General features: G+C 46.7%; 1 protein-coding gene across 2 annotated transcripts; it reads left to right on the forward strand.

The window, feature by feature from the left end:
• The first annotated feature begins 5,417 nt into the window (after positions 1-5,417).
• On the forward strand, positions 5,418-19,019 carry LOC110537149 (serine/threonine-protein kinase SBK2). Of its 2 annotated transcripts, XM_036968716.2 has the most exons (5): positions 5,422-6,036; positions 6,159-6,334; positions 13,807-13,951; positions 16,529-16,731; positions 17,806-19,019. In XM_036968716.2, the coding sequence occupies exons 2-5, from the start codon at positions 6,329-6,331 to the stop codon at positions 18,604-18,606; spliced, it is 1,155 nt and encodes a 384-aa protein (XP_036824611.1). In that variant the 5' UTR covers positions 5,422-6,036; positions 6,159-6,328; the 3' UTR covers positions 18,607-19,019. The 2 variants fall into 2 exon arrangements, with proteins under 2 accessions (XP_090081193.1, XP_036824611.1); XM_090225067.1 differs by having other exon boundaries at positions 5,418-6,334.
• The last annotated feature ends 285 nt before the right edge of the window (positions 19,020-19,304 follow it).

The following is a 19,304-nucleotide window of genomic DNA, read 5'->3' on the forward strand; positions in this document are numbered from 1 at the left end:
CGTCACCGGCCTACTAGCTGCCACTGATTGTCTTTCCTCCCCCTCCTTGTATGTTTATTGGTAGCACCTGTTGGTGAATGATTAGTTGGGCTTTATTAGACAGCCGGCCCGCCTGTTTGTTGTGCGGGATTCATTATTGTAACCTTCGGTTCTGTAGTAGAGGAACGTGTTTGTTCCTGGTCGTGTATTTCAGTTGTACATTTTTCGTCCCCCGTGTTTGGGGCCGTTATTATTGTGAGCACCCTGTGGTGCGTTTGTGCATTAAAGAGCACAGCATTGCACTCTCTGTTTCCTGCGTCTGACTCCACACCCACGACACCCGGAGCATTACAGAGAGAGAGAGTGTGTGTGTGAGATAGAGATGGGGAGAGAGAGACAGAGAGAGAGAGTGTGTGTGAGATAGAGATGGGGAGAGAGAGACAGAAGGAGAGAGGGAGAGAGAGAGAGAGAGAGAGAGAGAGAGAGAGAGAGAGAAAGAGAGTGTCTGTGTGCGAGATAGCGATGGAGAGAGAGAGTGTCTGTGTGTGAGATAGAGAAGGAGAGAGAGAGAGAGAGAGAGAGAGAGAGTGTGTCTGTGTGTGAGATAGAGAGAGAGAGGGAGGGAGGGAGAGAGAGAGAGAGACAGAGAGAGACAGAGACAGAGACAGACAACCCATATTTATGCTTATTTATTTTCCCGTGTGTACTTTAACCATTTGTACATTGTTACAACACTGTATATATATATATATAATATAATATTTGTAATGTCTTTATTGTTTTGAAACTTCTGTATGTGTAATGTTTACTGTTAATTTTTATTGTTTATTTATCTTTTGTATATTATCTACCTCACTTGCTTTGGCAATGTTAACACATGTTTCCCATGCCAATAAAGCCCCTTGAATTGAATTGAATTGAGAGAGAGAGAGAGAGAGAGAGTCTGTGTGTATGTGTGTGTGTGTGAGATAGAGAAGGAGAGAGAGAGAGTGTCTGTGTGTGAGATAGAGAAGGAGAGAGTGTCTGTGTGTGAGATCGAAATGGAGAGAGAGAGTGTCTGTGTGTGAGATAGAGATGGAGAGAGAGAGAGTGTATGTGTGTGAGAGAGAAGGAGAGAGAGAGTGGCCCTACACAGAGAGTACACAGCGGCAGAATACCTAACCACTGTGACTGACCCAAAATTAAGGAAAGCTTTGACTATGTACAGACTCAGTGAGCATAGCCTTGCTATTGAGAAAGGTTGCCGTAGGCAGACATGGCTCTCAAGAGAAGACAGGCTATGTGCTCACTGCCCACAAAATGAGGTGGAAACTGAGCTGCACTTCCTAACCTCCTGCCCAATGTATGACCATATTAGAGAGACATATTTCCCTCAGATTACACAGATCCACAAAGAATTCGAAAACAAATCCCATTTTGATAAACTCCCATATCTACTGGGTGAAATTCCACAGTGTGCCATCACAGCAGCAAGATATGTGACCTGATGCCACGAGAAAAGGGCAACCAGTGAAGAACAAACACCATTGTAAATACAACCCATATTTATGCTTATTTATTTTATCTTGTGTCCTTTAACCATTTGTACATTGTTAAAACACTGTATATATATAATATGACATTTGTAATGTCTTTATTGTTTTGAAACTTCTGTATATGTAATGTTTACTGTTAATTTGTATTGTTTATTTCACTTTTGTATATTATCTACCTCACTTGCTTTGGCAATGTTAACACATGTTTCCCATGCCAATAAAGCCCCTTGAATTGAATTGATAGAGAGAGAGTGTCTGTGTGTGAGATAGAGAGAGTCTCTGTGTGAGATAGAGAAGGAGAGAGAGAGAGAGTGTCTGTGTGTGAGATAGAGAATGAGAGAGATAAAGAGAGAGATAGAGAGTGTCTGTGTGTGAGATAGAGAGAGAGTGTCTGTGTGTGAGATAGATAAGGAGGGAGAGAAAGAGAGTGCATGTGTGTAAGATAGAGAAGGAGAGAGAGAGAGTGTCTGTGTGTGAGATAGAGATGGAGAGAGAGAGAGAGTGTCTGTGTGTGAGATAGAGATGGAGAGAGAGTGTCTGTGTGTGAGAGAGAGAGAGAGAGAGAGAGTGTTTGTGTGTGAGATAGAGAGAGAGAGTGTGTATGTGTGTGAGATAGAGAAGGAGAGAGAGAGAGAGAGAGAGAGATGGAGAGTGTCTGTGTGTGAAATAGAGATGGAGAGAGAGTGTCTGTGTGTGAGATAGAGATGAGAGAGAGAGAGAGAGAGAGAGATGGAGAGTGTCTGTGTGTGAAATAGAGATGGAGAGAGAGTGTCTGTGTGTGAGATAGAGATGGAGAGAGAGTGTCTGTGTGTGAGATAGAGAGAGAGAGAGAGTGTGTATGTGTGTGAGATAGAGAAGGAGAGAGAGACAGAGTGTGTCTGTGTGTGAGCCAGAGAAGGAGAGAGAGAGTGTATGTGTGTGAGATAGAGAATGAGAGAGAGAGAGAGAGAGAGAGAGAGAGAGAGAGAGAGAGATAGAGCGTGTCTGTGTGTGAGATAGAGAAGGAGAGAGAGAGAGTGTCTGTGTGTGAGATAGAGATGGAGAGAGAGAGAGAGTGTCTGTGTGTGAGATAGAGATGGAGAGAGAGTGTCTGTGTGTGAGAGAGAGAGAGAGAGAGAGAGTGTTTGTGTGTGAGATAGAGAGAGAGAGTGTGTATGTGTGTGAGATAGAGAAGGAGAGAGAGAGAGAGAGAGAGAGATGGAGAGTGTCTGTGTGTGAAATAGAGATGGAGAGAGAGTGTCTGTGTGTGAGATAGAGAATGAGAGAGAGAGAGTGTCTGTGTGTGAGATAGAGATGGAGAGAGAGTGTCTGTTAGTGAGAGAAATGGAGAGAGAGAGAGAGAGAGAGAAAGAGAATGTATGCGTGTGAGATAGAGAAGGAGAGACAGAGAGATATGGAGAGACGAGAGAGTGTATGTGTGTGTGAGAGAGAGAGAGAAAGAGAGAGGGAGAGGTAGAGAGAAGAAGAGAGAGAGTGAGGGAGAGACCAGAGAGCAGAGATATGTTGAGTATTAGGGATCTACTGAAACTTGCAGATTGGCAGGAGAAGTCATTGGAAGCTAAACTCCATCAGATACAGTGATGGTGGAAACAGCTTGTTAGCTCATTCAGACTGTCCTAATCCACCACGTCTGTTGATTAGATACGGAATCCAAACACTGTGGAAGGAATTCAAGACTGAGCGAGAGGGCGAGAAAGACAGAGAGGAGAACAGAGCATGGGGAGGGGTGGTTATGTATGGGAGGAGAGGGACAGGGAGGGAATAAGAGAAAGAGGGAGAAGAGAGAGAGAGAGAGAGAGGGGTGGGGGGGTGGGGTTGTGTATGGGAGGAGAGAGACAGGGAGGGAATAAGAGAAAGAGGGAGAAGAGAGAGAGAGAGAAGAGTCACCAGGACCACAAATACAAATTCCATCTAGACACTATTGCCCTAGAGCACACAAAAAACTATACATACCTTGGCCTAAACATCAGCGCCACAGGTAACTTCCACAAAGCTGTGAACGATCTGAGAGACAAGGTAAGAAGGGCATTCTATGCCATCAAAAGGAACATAAATTTCAACATACCAATTAGGATTTGGCTAAAAATACTTGAATCAGTCATAGAGCCCATTGCCCTTTATGGTTGTGAGGTCTGGGGTCCGCTCACCAACCAAGACTTCACAAAATGGGACAAACACCAAATTGAGACTCTGCATGCAGAATTCTGCAAAAATATCCTCCGTGTACAACGTAGAACACCAAATAATGCATGCAGAGCAGAATTAGGCCGATACCCACTAATTATCAAAATCCAGAAAAGAGCCGTTAAATTCTATAACCACCTAAAAGGAAGTGATTCCCAAACCTTCCATAACAAAGCCATCACCTACAGAGAGATGAACCTGGAGAAGAGTCCCCTAAGCAAGCTTTTCCTGGGGCTCTGTTCACAAACACAAACACACCCTGCAGAGCCCCAGGACAGCAGCACAATTAGACCCAACCAAATCATGAGAAAACAAAAAGATAATTATTTGACACATTGGAAGAATTAACAAAAAAACAGAGCAAACTAGAATGCTATTTGGCCCTAAACAGAGAGTACACAGCGGCAGAATACCTGACCACTGTGACTGACCCAAAATTAAGGAAAGCTTTGACTATGTACAGACTCAGTGAGCATAGCCTTGCTATTGAGAAAGGCCGCCGTAGGCAGATGTGGCTCTCAAGAGAAGACAGGCTATGTGCTCACTGCCCACAAAATGAGGTGGAAACTGAGCTGCACTTCCTAACCTCCTGCCCAATGTATGACCATATTAGAGAGATATATTTCCCTCAGATTACACAGATCAAATCAAATCAAATTGATTTATATAGCCCTTCGTACATCAGCTGATATCTCAAAGTGCTGTACAGAAACCCAGCCTAAAACCCCAAACAGCAAGCAATGCAGGTGTAGAAGCACGGTGGCTAGGAAAAACTCCCTAGAAAGGCCAAAACCTAGGAAGAAACTTAGAGAGGAATCAGGCTATGTGGGGTGGCCAGTCCTCTTCTGGCTGTGCCGGGTGGAGATTATAACAGAACATGGCCAAGATGTTCAAATGTTCATAAATGACCAGCATGGTCCAATAATAATAAGGCAGAACAGTTGAAACTGGAGCAGCAGCACGGCCAGGTGGACTGGGGACAGCAAGGAGTCATCATGTCAGGTAGTCCTGAGGCATGGTCCTAGGGCTCAGGTCCTCCGAGAGAGAGAAAGAAAGAGAGAAAGAGAGAATTAGAGAGAGCACACTTAATTTCACAAAGGACACCGAATAGGACAAGAGAAGTACTCCAGATATAACAAACTGACCCTAGCCCCCCGACACATAAACTACAGATCCACAAAGAATTCGAAAACAAATCCAATTTTGATAAACTCCCATATCTATTGGGTGAAATTCCACAGTGTGCCATCACAGCAGCAAGATTTGTGACCTGTTGCCACAAGAAAATGGCAACCAGTGAAGAACAAACACCATTGTAAATACAACCCATATTTATGCTTATTTATTTTATCTTGTGTCCTTTAACCATTTGTACATTGTTAAAACACTGTATATTTATAATATGACATTTGTAATGTCTTTATTGTCTTGAAACTTCTGTATGTGTAATGTTTACGGTTAATTTGTATTGTTTATTTCACTTTTGTATATTATCTACCTCACTTGCTTTGGCAATGTTAACATATGCTTCCCATGCCAATAAAGCCCTTGATTTGAATTGAATTAAAAGAGAGAAAGAGAGAGGGGGGGGGGGTTGTGTATGGGAGGAGAGAGACAGGGAGGGAATAAGAGAGAGAGGGAGAAGAGAGAGAGAGAGAAGAGTGAGAGAGAGAGGGGGGGTTGTGTATGGGAGGAGAGAGACAGGGAGGGAATAAGAGAGAGAGGGAGAAGAGAGAGAGGGAGAAGAGAGAGAGAGAGAGAGAGAGGGAGAGAGAGGGGGGGTGGTTGTGTATGGGAGGAGAGAGACAGGGAGGGAATAAGAGAGAGAGGGAGAAGAGAGAGAGAGAGAGAGAGAGGGAGAGAGAGAGCACAATGAATAGGTTGCAGGGTTAATGTAGACAGACAGACTGTCGGATTGGGCACATTTGAACATTAACACTGACGCTGAGAGGGAGCGGGCTAAGGACAGGAGAGGGAGAGGGTTGGAATACCTTACAACTATGGTACATGCATATTTGCTGGAAAAACAAGTGGGGGAACATAGAGTGAGAGAGAGTGTGTGTTAGGGACAGAGATAGAGGGAGAGCGGGAGGAGACAAAGAGTGGGAGGAGGGGGATAGAGAGAGGGGAGGAGACAGAGAGTGTGTTCGGGACAGAGAGAGAGGAAGGAGGGAGGAGGGGGAGGGGGAGAGGGGAGGAGACAGAGAGTGTGTGTTCGGGACAGACAGAGAGGAAGGGAGGGAGGAGGGGGAGAGCGGGAGAGCAGGAGGAGGGGGATAGAGAGAGGGGAGGAGACAGAGAGTGAGTGAAGTGGTGGTCTCTCAGGGAGAGAGAAACGGTAAGTACCAAGGTCCTGAGGGATAGGAAGGTAGATATACCTCAGTGTCTGCTATAAAAACTACCAGCGAATGGACCTGCAGAGACAAAGTAACAATAACAGCCACTTGTGCTCCGATACAGATCTCCTAAAGAGTAGATCACCAGTGAAAGACAATAGTTAGGAACAGAACAGCAGCAGACCAACAGCAGACCTACAAATGGTCAGGAGGGTGTTGAAGTCTACTTAGATGCTGACAAGGACCCAGACAAGCTGAACAGAGACAGACGTTCCCATTTGAGAAAACTCTACAATGACTGTAAGTGGACGTTTCTTTAAAATTCAGCTATTGTTGTCCTTGTGCAAATTGTATGAAAAGTGTCATATATTTTAATTTCCTCTATACCAACTGCAGAGAAATTCCATCGCAAAATAGTCATAAATAAAAAAAAATTATACAGCCAATGTCTTCCTCGCCCCACTACATCGACAGGAGGCTGATATGACATTGCACTATAGTCATATAAACATAGAACCACTGTTTTTACAAGTAGATTCATGATTTGTGTATTGTTTGACATTTTTACTGCATCGTTAGCCTCTAGCAAGTCAAGCCTTTCACTGCACCCACTATAGCATCTGCTGAACGCTTTACGCAACCAATAAACTGTCATGTTGTCTTGTCTCTGTCCTTTCCCTTCACCCTGTCTCCCTCTGCTGGTCGTGTCAGGTTACCTTTTCTCCCCTTCTTTCCCCCAGCTGTTCCCTGTCTCCTCCTAACTACCCATTCACCCCGTTCCCCACCTGTTCCCTTTTTCCCTCTGATTAGGTCCCTATATCTCCCTCTGTTTCTGCTCCTGTCCTTGTCGGATTCTTGTTTGTTTGTGTTTCATGCCTGAGCCAGACTATCGTCATGTTTGCTGTAACCTTGTCCTGTCCTGTCGGAATCTGCCGGTCTATCTGAGCCTACTTATGTTTTGTTATTAAAGAAGCTCTGTTTAAGTTAGTTCGCTTTTGGGTCCTCATTCACTCACCATAACAGAAGAATCCGACCAAGAATGGACCCAGCGACTTCGGATCCTCTCCACTCAGCCGTCGGGATCCAGGGAGCGATGCTAGGCAGACACGAGCAGGAAGTGTCTGCTGCTCGACATGCCGTTGAGACCCTGGCCACCCAAGTCTCCAACCTCACAGAACAGGTTCACCATCTCCGCCTCGATCCACCGGCCACTTCCAGGGCTTTCGAATCTCCGGAGCCCAGAATCAATAACCCGCCGTGTTACTCTGGGGAGCCCACTGAATGCCGCTCGTTCCTCACCCAGTGTGATATTGTGTTTTCTCTCCAGCCCAACACTTACTCCAGGAGCACTGCTCGTGTCGCCTACGTCATATCTCTCCTTATTGGACGGGCTCGTGAGTGGGGCACGGCAATCTGGGAGGCAAGGGCTGAGTGTACTAACCAGTATCAGGACTTTAAGGAGGAGATGATACGGGTTTTTGATCGATCTGTTTTTGGGGAGGAGGCTTCCAGGGCCCTGTCTTCCCTATGTCAAGGTAATCGATCCATAACAGACTACTCTATTGAGTTTCGCACTCTTGCTGCCTCCAGTGGCTGGAACGAGCCGGCTTTGCTCGCTCGTTTTCTGGAGGGTCTCCGCGCAGAGGTAAAGGATGAGATTCTCTCCCGGGAGGTCCCTTCCAGCGTGGATTCCCTGATTGAACTCGCTATTCGCATTGAGCGACGGGTTGATCTGCGTCACCGAGCTCGTGGAAAGGAGCTCGCGTTCTCCGTTGCCCCCCTCTCCGCATCACTACCATCTTCCTCTGCCGGCTCGGGAGCTGAGCCTATGCAGCTGGGAGGTATCCGCATCTCGACTAAGGAGAGGGAACGGAGAATCACCAACCGCCTCTGTCTCTATTGCGGTTCTGCTGGTCATTTTGTCACTTCATGTCCAGTAAAAGCCAGAGCTCATCAGTAAGCGGAGGGCTACTGGTGAGCGCTACTACTCCTGTCTCTCCTTCAAGATCCTGCACTACCTTGTCGGTCCATCTACGCTGGACCGGTTCGTCAGCTTCCTGCAGTGCCTTAATAGACTCTGGGGCGGAGGGCTGTTTTATGGACGAGACCTGGGCTCGGGAACATGACATTCCTCTCAGACAGTTAAGGGAGTCCACGGCCTTGTTCGCCCTGGATGGTAGTCCTCTCCCCAGGATTCAGCGTGAGACGCTACCTTTAACCCTCACTGTTTCTGGTAATCATAGCGAAACCATTTCTTTTTTGATTTTTCGTTCACCTTTTACACCTGTTGTTTTGGGCCATCCCTGGCTAGTTTGTCATAATCCTTCCATTAATTGGTCTAGTAATTCTATCCTCTCCTGGAACGTCTCTTGTCATGTGAAATGTTTAATGTCTGCTATCCCTCCTGTTTCCTCTGTCTCTTCTTCACAGGAGGAGCCTGGTGATTTGACAGGGGTGCCGGAGGAATATCACGATCTGCGCACGGTGTTCAGTCGGTCCAGGGCCACCTCTCTTCCTCCACACCGGTCGTATGATTGTAGTATTGATCTCCTTCCGGGAACCACTCCCCCCCGGGGTAGACTATACTCTCTGTCGGCTCCCGAACGTAAGGCTCTCGAGGATTATTTGTCTGTAGCTCTTGACGCCGGTACCATAGTCCCCTCCTCCTCTCCCGCCGGAGCGGGGTTTTTTTTTGTCAAGAAGAAGGACGGGTCTCTGCGCCCCTGCATAGATTATCGAGGGCTGAATGACATAACAGTTAAGAATCGTTATCCGCTTCCTCTTATGTCTTCAGCCTTCGAGATCCTGCAGGGAGCCAGGTTTTTCACTAAGTTGGACCTTCGTAACGCTTACCATCTCGTGCGCATCAGGGAGGGGGACGAGTGGAAGACGGCGTTTAACACTCCGTTAGGGCACTTTGAATACCGGGTTCTTCCTTTCGGCCTCGCTAACGCTCCAGCTGTCTTTCAGGCATTAGTCAATGATGTCCTGAGAGACATGCTGAACATCTTTGTTTTCGTTTACCTTGACGATATCCTGATTTTTTTCACCGTCACTCCAGATTCATGTTCAGCACGTTCGACGTGTCCTCCAGCGCCTTTTAGAGAATTGTCTTTTTGTGAAGGCTGAGAAGTGCACTTTTCATGCCTCCTCCGTCACATTTCTCGGTTCTGTTATTTCCGCTGAAGGCATTAAGATGGATCCCGCTAAAGTCCAAGCTGTCATTGATTGGCCCGTCCCTAAGTCACGCGTCGAGCTGCAGCGCTTTCTCGGCTTCGCGAACTTCTATCGTCGTTTCATCCGTAATTTCGGTCAGGTGGCCGCTCCTCTCACAGCCCTTACTTCTGTCAAGACGTGCTTTAAGTGGTCCGTTTCCGCCCAGGGAGCTTTTGATCTCCTCAAGAATCGTTTTACATCCGCTCCTATCCTTGTTACACCTGACGTCTCTAGACAGTTCGTTGTCGAGGTTGACGCGTCAGAGGTGGGCGTGGGAGCCATTCTTTCTCAGCGCTCCCTCTCTGACGACAAGGTCCACCCATGCGCGTATTTTTCTCATCGCCTGTCGCCGTCGGAACGTAACTATGATGTGGGTAACCGCGAACTGCTCGCCATCCGGTTAGCCCTAGGCGAATGGCGACAGTGGTTGGAGGGGGCGACCGTTCCTTTTGTCGTTTGGACTGACCATAGGAACCTTGAGTACATCCGTTCTGCCAAACGACTTAATGCGCGTCAGGCGCGTTGGGCGCTGTTTTTCGCTCGTTTCGAGTTCGTGATTTCTTATCGTCCGGGCTCTAAGAACACCAAGCCTGATGCTTTGTCTCGTCTCTTCAGTTCTTCAGTAGCCTCCACTGACCCCGAGGGGATTCTCCCTGAGGGGCGTGTTGTCGGGTTGACTGTCTGGGGAATTGAGAGGCAGGTAAAACAAGCGCTCACTCACACTCCGTCGCCGCGCGCTTGTCCTAGGAACCTTCTTTTCGTTCCCGTTCCTACTCGTCTGGCCGTTCTTCAGTGGGCTCACTCTGCCAAGTTAGCCGGCCACCCTGGCGTTCGGGGTACGCTTGCTTCCATTCGCCAGCGTTTTTGGTGGCCCACCCGGGAGCATGACACGCGTCGTTTCGTGGCTGCTTGTTCGGTCTGCGCGCAGACTAAGTCCGGTAACTCTCCTCCTGCCGGCCGTCTCAGGCCGCTTCCTATTCCCTCTCGACCGTGGTCTCACATCGCCTTAGATTTTGTCACCGGACTGCCTTCGTCAGCGGGGAAGACTGTTATTCTTACGGTTGTCGATAGGTTCTCTAAGGCGGCCCATTTCATTCCCCTTGCTAAGCTTCCTTCTGCTAAAGAGACGGCACAAATCATCATCGAGAATGTTTTCAGAATTCATGGCCTTCCGTCAGACGTCGTTTCGGACAGAGGTCCGCAATTCACGTCTCAATTTTGGAGGGAGTTTTGCCGTTTGATTGGGGCTTCCGTCAGTCTCTCTTCCGGCTTTCACCCCCAGTCTAACGGTCAAGCAGAACGGGCCAATCAGACTATTGGTCGCATCTTACGCAGTCTTTCTTTTCGCAACCCTGCGTCTTGGTCAGAACAGCTCCCCTGGGCAGAATACGCCCACAACTCGCTTCCTTCGTCTGCGACCGGGCTATCTCCTTTTCAGAGTAGCCTCGGGTACCAGCCTCCGCTGTTCTCATCTCAGTTCGCCGAGTCCAGCGTCCCCTCCGCTCAGGCTTTTGTCCAACGTTGCGAGCGCACCTGGAAGAGGGTCAGGTCTGCACTTTGCCGTTATAGGACGCAGACTGTGAGGGCTGCTAATAAGCGTAGAACTAAGAGTCCTAGATATTGTCGCGGTCAGAGAGTTTGGCTCTCCACTCAGAACCTTCCCCTTAAGACGGCTTCTCGCAAGTTGACCCCGCGGTTCATTGGTCCGTTCCGTATTTCTCGGGTCATTAATCCTGTCGCAGTTCGACTTCTTCTTCCGCGATACCTTCGTCGCGTCCACCCGGTCTTCCACGTCTCCTGCATTAAGCCCGTTCTTCGCGCCCCCGCTCGTCTTCCCCCCCCCCCATCCTTGTCGAGGGCGCACCCATCTACAGGGTCCGCAGGATTTTGGACATGCGTCCTCGGGGCCGTGGTCACCAGTACCTTGTCGATTGGGAGGGGTACGGTCCTGAGGAGAGGAGTTGGGTTCCCTCTCGGGACGTGCTGGACCGTGCGCTGATCGAGGATTTCCTCCGTTGCCGCCAGGTTTCCTCCTCGAGTGCGCCAGGAGGCGCTCGGTGAGTGGGGGGGTACTGTCATGTTGTCTTGTCTCTGTCCTTTCCCTTCACCCTGTCTCCCTCTGCTGGTCGTGTCAGGTTACCTTTTCTCCCCTTCTTTCCCCCAGCTGTTCCCTGTCTCCTCCTAACTACCCATTCACCCCGTTCCCCACCTGTTCCCTTTTTCCCTCTGATTAGGTCCCTATATCTCCCTCTGTTTCTGCTCCTGTCCTTGTCGGATTCTTGTTTGTTTGTGTTTCATGCCTGAGCCAGACTATCGTCATGTTTGCTGTAACCTTGTCCTGTCCTGTCGGAATCTGCCGGTCTATCTGAGCCTACTTATGTTTTGTTATTAAAGAAGCTCTGTTTAAGTTAGTTCGCTTTTGGGTCCTCATTCACTCACCATAACATAAACTTTGATTTGCTTTTGATTTGATTTAACCTGCTGTCAGATGTTGCGTTGGACTTCTATGGACAATGGTATAATGTTTATGGGTCTGTAAATACAGTAACATCACTCTGACACTAGTATCTGCATAGTGAAGTGACATTGTAATATAGACATGTCTTCATATGGGGGCGTTCAGTTGGGGGTGTCAGTGGTTGCCACGGACACGGGTCCAGAAAGGAGCACATAGTAGAGAGGCTTTTCAGCTTCCAGTGTTTATATCTTTACTGGTTTTACTTGTCTTTAAATCTGTTAATAGCGTTAGTCTTCCGACAGCTCATAATACTGTCATAGAGGCCAATATTTCAATTACAGCTAGCTCTTATCGACAGGGGGATTCATTGACCAATAAGGGATTCATTCATAATCACCTCAGGTTACAAGGACACAGTGAATGTCAGGTGGGTGAGTCTGGGGCAACTGTCTTCCACCTGCTGCAGCAACAAGTTACGCAATTGGTGATAATTGGGAAACGTCATTGGATCAGTCAAGACCTCAGAAAAAAAATTGTAGACCTCCACAAGTTTGGTTCTTCCTTGGGAGCAATTTTCAAACGCCTGAATGTACCACGTTCATCTGTACAAACAATAGTACGCAAGTATAAACACCATGGGACCACGCAGCCATCATACCACTCAGGAAGGAGACACGTTCTGTCTCCTAGAGATGAATGTACTTCGGTGCGAAAAGCGCAAATCAATCCCAGAACAACAGCAAAGGACCTTGTGAAGATGATGGAGAAAACAGGTAGAAAAGTATCTATATCTACAGTAAAACAAGTCCTATATCGATCGACATAACCTGAAAGGTCGCTCAGCAAGGAAGAAGCCACTGCTCCAAAACCGCCATAAAAAAGCCAGACTACAGTTTGCAACTGCACATGGGGACAAAGATCGTACTTTTTGGAGAAATGTCCTCTGGTCTGATGAAGCAAAAATAGAACTGTTTGGCCATAATGACCATCGTTATGTTTGGAGGAAAAGGGGGGAGGCTTGCAAGCCGAAGAACACCATCCCAACCGTGAAGCACAGGGGTGGCAGCTGCATATTGAGTGTATGTTAAATTTCTGACCCACTGGGAATGTGATGAAAGAATTAAAAGCTGAAATGAATAATTCTCTCTGCTATTATTCTGACATTTCACATGTCAGAAATTGTGAAAAACTGAGTTTAAATGTATTTGGCTAAGGTGTATGTAAACTTCCGACTTCAACTGTATATAGGGGATCATACTGATGATATGATAGACACAGGGGACTGAGGGGACAGTAGGTATGTACATACAGCATGTTCTGGTTGCTCCAATGTGACATTCATCCGATCTCTCATCTCATCATTTTCTCACATTTTATGGTAATCCCTGAGGTCGCTGGACATCCTGTAACAGTACATTTTATGGTAATCCCTGAGGTCGCCTGACATCCTGTAACAGTACATTTTATGGTAATCCCTGAGGTTGCTGGACATCCTGTAACAGTACATTTTATGGTAATCTCTGAGGTCGCTGGACATCCTGTAACAGTACATTTTATGGTAATCCCTGAGGTCACTGGACATCCTGTAACAGTACATTTTATGGTAATCCCTGAGGTCGCTGGACATCCTGTAAGAGTACATTTTATGGTAATCCCTGAGGTCGCTGGACATCCTGTAACAGTACATTTTATGGTAATCCCTGAGGTCGATGGACATCCTGTAACAGTACATTTTATGGTAATCCCTGAGGTCGCTGGACATCCTGTAACAGTACATTTTATGGTAATCCCTGAGGTCGATGGACATCCTGTAACAGTACATTTTATGGTGACACTGAACCATATCCACCCAAGCATACATGTATCAGCAAGTTGATAAATCAAAATGTATTTATATTGCATTTGTCATAATGTGTTTAGTATTTACTCCCACTGCTCGTTGACCATTTTCAGTGTTGTTTTTTTATTCACCATGCAACGCGGTAGCTTATAAACCTAGTCAATTCCTGCGAGTGTAACAAGATATTGGAAATGAAACATCAACTCCTTAGAAAAATGTTCCCCCTATTTGACCATGTTTCCTTGTTTTCTCTGTCAGGCTGCAGCTCAGGAACTGGACGAGCTATGTTTCCTCTCAGCCCAGTCCATGTCCACTCTGGAGACCTCCGACCACTTCCAGATGGTCAAGCTGCTGGGAGAGGGATCCTACGGCAAGGTCATGCTGGCCGTCCACAAGAAGAGAGGTCAGTAAAGCACCAGAGGTCACTGTGGTGGTCCCTGACCCTGGTCCTGGAGAGTTATGGGGTGGGCAGGCGTTATAAATGATGCCTTCCGATATTATACTTATGCTAAAACATTTATTCTGTTCTACTGAGCCACTTACTTTTTTTTTTTTGAATTTTACCCCGTTTTTCTCCCCAATTTCATGGTATCCAATTGTTTTGGTAGCTACTATCGTGTCTCATCGCTGCAACACCTGTATGGTCTCAGGAGAGACAAAGGTTGAAAGTCATGCGTCCTCCGATACACAACCCAACCAAGCCGCACTGCTTCTTAACACAGGGCACATCCAACCCGGAAGCCAGCGGCACCAATGTGTCGGAGGAAACACAGTGCACCTGGCAACCTTGGTTAGCACGCACTGCGCCCAGCCCGCCACAGGAGTCGCTGGTGCACTATGAGACAAGGATATCCCTACCGGCCAACCCCTCCCTAACGACACTAGGCCAATTGTGCGAGTCAGAGACACAGAGAGTCTCTGGTGGCACAGCTGGAGCTGCAGTACAGCGCCCTTAACCACTGCGCCACCCGGGAGGCCGTTGAGCCACTTACTTTATGTTCGTATTCTTATCTCCTATAATTTCTCATTGTTGTTGCGTTGTCGAGAATGAACCTGGCAGTAAGCATTTAGCTGGACGGTATAAACCATGTGTATCCCGTCCAGACAGCTAATAAAACGTGAAACTTGTTAGTGTCCACGACACACCTATAATGGCTTGTTAGTGTCCACCACACACCTATAATGGCTTGTTAGTGTCCACGACACACCTATAATGGCTTGTTAGTGTCCACAACACACCTATAATGGCTTGTTAGTGTCCACGACACACGTATAATGGCTTGTTATAAAGGTAAAACATTGTCAGACTCCGGCCACCCAAGTCATAGACTGTTCTCTCTGCTACCGCACGGCAAGTGGTACCGGAGCGCCAAGTCTAGGTCCAAGAGGCTTCTAAACAGCTTCTACCCCCAAGCCATAAGACTCATGAACATGAACCCAGACTATTTGCATTGCCCCCCCTTCCCCTCTCCACACCACTGCCACTGTTGTCATCTATCCATAGTCCCTTTAATAACTCTACCTACATGTACAAACTACCTCAACTAACCGGTGCCCCCGCCCGCACATTGACTCTGTACCGGCACCCCCTGTATATATTGTTATTTTATACTGCTGCTCTTTAATTACCTGTTACTTTTATCTCTTATTCTTATATATATTTTTTTTACTGCCCTGTTGGCTAGGGGCTAGTAAGTAAGCATTTCACAGTACGGGATACACATGGTATATATATACCTGTTGTATTCGGCGCATGTGACTAATAACATTTTATTTCTGCTTCTAGTGAAATATAAGTCTGAAGGGGTCTGGGGTTACAGTTCAGAGGATAAAACTACACGTGAACAGTGAGGGTAGAGGTGTCTTTAAATAGTGTCAACTCAACCGTTAGCATGAGTGTTGCTGTTACGAAGTGCTTTGCTACATTCTTGGGGATAGAGTTGCTGTGGGGTTTCCTCAGGGGAGAATGAATGCCCCTTCTCATTGAAGCCACGCAGGGTTGAGTGGGTTACTTTCTAAATGTCATACGTAACAGTTACTAGTTACCTGTCCAAAATTGTAATCTGTAACTTTTGGATTACCCAAACTCAGTAATCTGATTACTTTCCCCTAAAGAGGCGTTAAAAGAAGACTAACTATCCATCAAACTTATTTTATGTGTCATCATAGAGGTCTCTGACTTGAGGTCAGACTCATTGGGTGCTGAATTTTTTTACCTTTATTTAACTAGGCAAGTCAGTTAAGAACAAATTCTTATTTTCAATGATGGCCTAGGAACAGTGGGTTAACTGCCTTGTTCAGGGGCAGAAGGACAGATGTGTACCTTGTCAGCTCAGGGATTCGAACTTGCAACTTTTCAGTTACTAGCCCAACACTCTAACCACTAGGCTATGTCATTGACAAAACAGAAAGGTGTCATATTGTATTTTATCGCAAGCATCCTTTCTGAATTGAAAAGTAATCCAAGAAGTAATCATCTAGTTTTTCAAAATATATGTATTCTGATTACAATATTTTTGCAGGCAATGTAATTTCTTAGTTAGTTTTTTTAACCAGTTCTCCGCAACCCTGAAACCCCGGAAGTTGAAGGCCGACCACATTACTGCAGGCATTGTTAGCAAAAAATGGGATCCCCATGATAGTGAATGGAAAATTGTCAATCTTCGTGGTGTATCTTTGTGTAAATAAAAAACTTTGTCACTTGATCGATGGCTTTGTCCATTCATAAACAGTCATTAGATTTCCTCTATCTAAACCCCAGGGAATAGGGAAGTAATGTAATTAGACATCCCCGGGGCTATATGGAATCTGACAGGATGTTTTTATGTTATCAATGTGGTCACAGTGATGACAACATGATTTACTCTATAATTGATCTATTGATGTTTTGGTGCAGTATTTGACTTTGACAGTATTTGACAGTACTTGACTTGATTTTAATGTCTAAATAATTTCTTGGGCCTCTCCTCCTCTCCATCAGGCACTCCCATGGCTCTGAAGTTCTTCCCCCGCCAGTCCACATCCCTCTTCTCTTTCCTGCGTGAATACAACCTCTCCCTTTCTTATTGCACTCATCCCTCTCTCACCCGGGCCCTGGGTATCTTCTTCTCCACCCCCTGCTACTACGTCTTCGCCCAGCAGGCTGGTCTCTATGGAGACCTCTACAGTGTCATCGTGTCAGAGGTCAGTTAGAATCATACATCTGATCATACAATCTCTGAGTCAGTCATACATGAGAGGTGTTTCATTTCAATGTCAAAGCACTAAAGCTAAGTGCACAACACAGACCCAGTATTGTAATTCCTCCTCTGTCTGACCTCTGTCTGCCAACACCTCTACTGTTCCATATTGCCCTGGTCCCAGTTGCCCTCTTCCTCTGTCAGTGAGTACATGATAAAGACTTCAATGGAATCTCTCCAGTGGCCTCCACCTCGTCCCATCTAGTAACTCTTTGTTTGTGTCGGTCTATGCCAGTAACCTACAGTGGATGATAAGCTTGCATCCTCTTCAAAACCCTGGTGCTTGCCGACAGAACAGCAAGGAACAGCAAGGGGAACTGCACCTCCTTACCTTCCTGGTGCTTGCCGACAGAGCAGCAAGGGGAACTGCACCTCCTTACCTTCAGGCTATGTTCAAACCCTACATCCCAACCTGAGCACTTCGTTCTGCCACCTCTGGTCTCTTGGGCCTCCCACCCCTACAGGAGGGCAGGTCCTGCTCAGCCCAGTCAAAGCTCTTCTCTGTCCTGGCATCCCAATGGTGGAACAACTTTTACCCTATAGTCTGAAACCCTACCTCTTTGAAGAGTATCTTAAATATCTCTCACGGTGCCCCCTCCCCCCACCTATTTTCACCCTAGCACTGACTTTGCTGGTAAATGCTTTGTCGAGGGAAAATGTCCTTGATACGATTGTGATGTGTTGTTGTCTCACCTAGATACTGTATCTTCAGCACTAATTGTAAGACGCCCTGAAGAAGAGCATCTGCTAAATGTCTAACTTGTAAATGTGAAAAATTACAAAGTGTTTGCTGTCCCAGATCCATTTAGCATCTTTGGGTGGGACGAGGACAACGTGATAGAACAGTAGTTCCCAAACATTTTTGCATCGTGACCCACATAAAGCTTTTTGTGTGACCTAACTAGTAAACTGAACCTAGCAGCCGTCTATGTTGAACCATGACCCAAAAGGAATCCAGGTCATACCATTTATGAAACAATGATATACAGTATAATGTTGTTTCTCTCTCTGTCTCCAGGTGGGTGTAGATGAAGAGTGTGTCCAGAGTGTGATGTCTCAGCTGAGTGGTGCCGTCTCACACCTCCACTCCATTGGCTTCGTCCACCGGGACATCAAACCAGAGAACATCTTCCTGTGTGACCACACCTGTCGCTGGGTCAAACTGGGTGACTTCGGCCTGGCCCGCCCCACTGGCTGCACTATCCGCGCCGTCTGGTACGACTCACCCTTCTGCACGCCTGAGGTGGAGCAGGCCAAAGAGTCTGAGAAAGTGAGGGAGCAGAGAGAGGAGAATGGAGAGGAGGAGGAGAACATTTGGATCACAGTGGAGACCACTATAGACAGCTGGGCCCTGGGCGTGCTGGTCTACTGCCTGCTGACGGGATGCTTTCCCTGGGAAGAGACCACGCACAACGACCCCGCCTACAGGAGGTACAAGGAGTGGTATGACCGCGAGACGGAGAGGGAGGAAAGGAACAAGGGACTGAGAGGGGAGCAGGAAGTAATTTGGTGTGAAGGTGAAAGGGAAAAGGACAATATCCTGAGCCTGGAGATGAATCAGAAGTCGAACCCTGTGGCCCCACAGTTTGAAGGCTTCAGCCCACTGTTGATGTCTCTTTTCAGGGAGCTGCTTAACCCACAGCCTAGGCTTCGAGGAGGCCCTGATGAGATCCTCAGCTACCTGGGTGGGCCCTGGTTGATTGAGACGGAGAGAGAGGAGAAGAGGAAAGCAGAGGAGGTAGAGAAGGAGGCCAGGAAAATAAGAGAGGCAGGAACGGTGGAGGAAGGGAGGGAGAGGGAGGGAAGAGGGGAGAGATAAAGTGTTTCATACTAGACAGTTTTGAGAATTTTTAAGATGTACTGTACATTTTGGAAGACAATATTTGCTTTATAGAGGTTGATATTCTGAATATTTTTCTGAACATTTCTTACTCTGTATTGATAGAATTGAGACAACTGTATTTTGATATTGCTGTATGTTTTACCTTGTAATAGTTCTCTACAGTGTAATGCAACTTAATATAATGTGTGTGTGTGAGCGTGCATGTGCCATACCTGCCTGTGTATGTGCGTGCTTGAACATGATCGTGAGTGTGCATGTGGGCTTAGGGGCAGCTAGCCTCTTAAGAGAATACATGAATTAGTTATCCTTCAACACAAAGGCAGTATTATAATGATCACTCTATGACACTTTATGTTGTAAAAATATCTGAATAAACCAGTTTGTATTTATATACGTCTTGCTTCTCTATGTATGTCTAATACATTTTTTCTTGTGTTATTTTTAAATAATACATTTTCCAATATGCAAACCTAGGGATTTTGTCAAAAATCAGCAAAACAACTAGGTTATCCACACGTGTACCTGGCTCCACGAGGGCACTAAAGGGGGCTTAGTCCCCTCAGTTCAAACTTTAGCCAACTCAGTTTTCATTTTAAGTCACTATATAAAAATAGCAAAAAAGTTACAAGCAGTGTGTGTATGGGGCTATGGAAAGCTATTGGGGCGGTTAAATC

The sequence above is a fragment of the Oncorhynchus mykiss genome, chromosome 3 (assembly GCF_057628025.1).
Source record: "Oncorhynchus mykiss isolate SJ-2025 chromosome 3, ASM5762802v1, whole genome shotgun sequence".
NCBI lineage: Eukaryota > Metazoa > Chordata > Actinopteri > Salmoniformes > Salmonidae > Oncorhynchus > Oncorhynchus mykiss.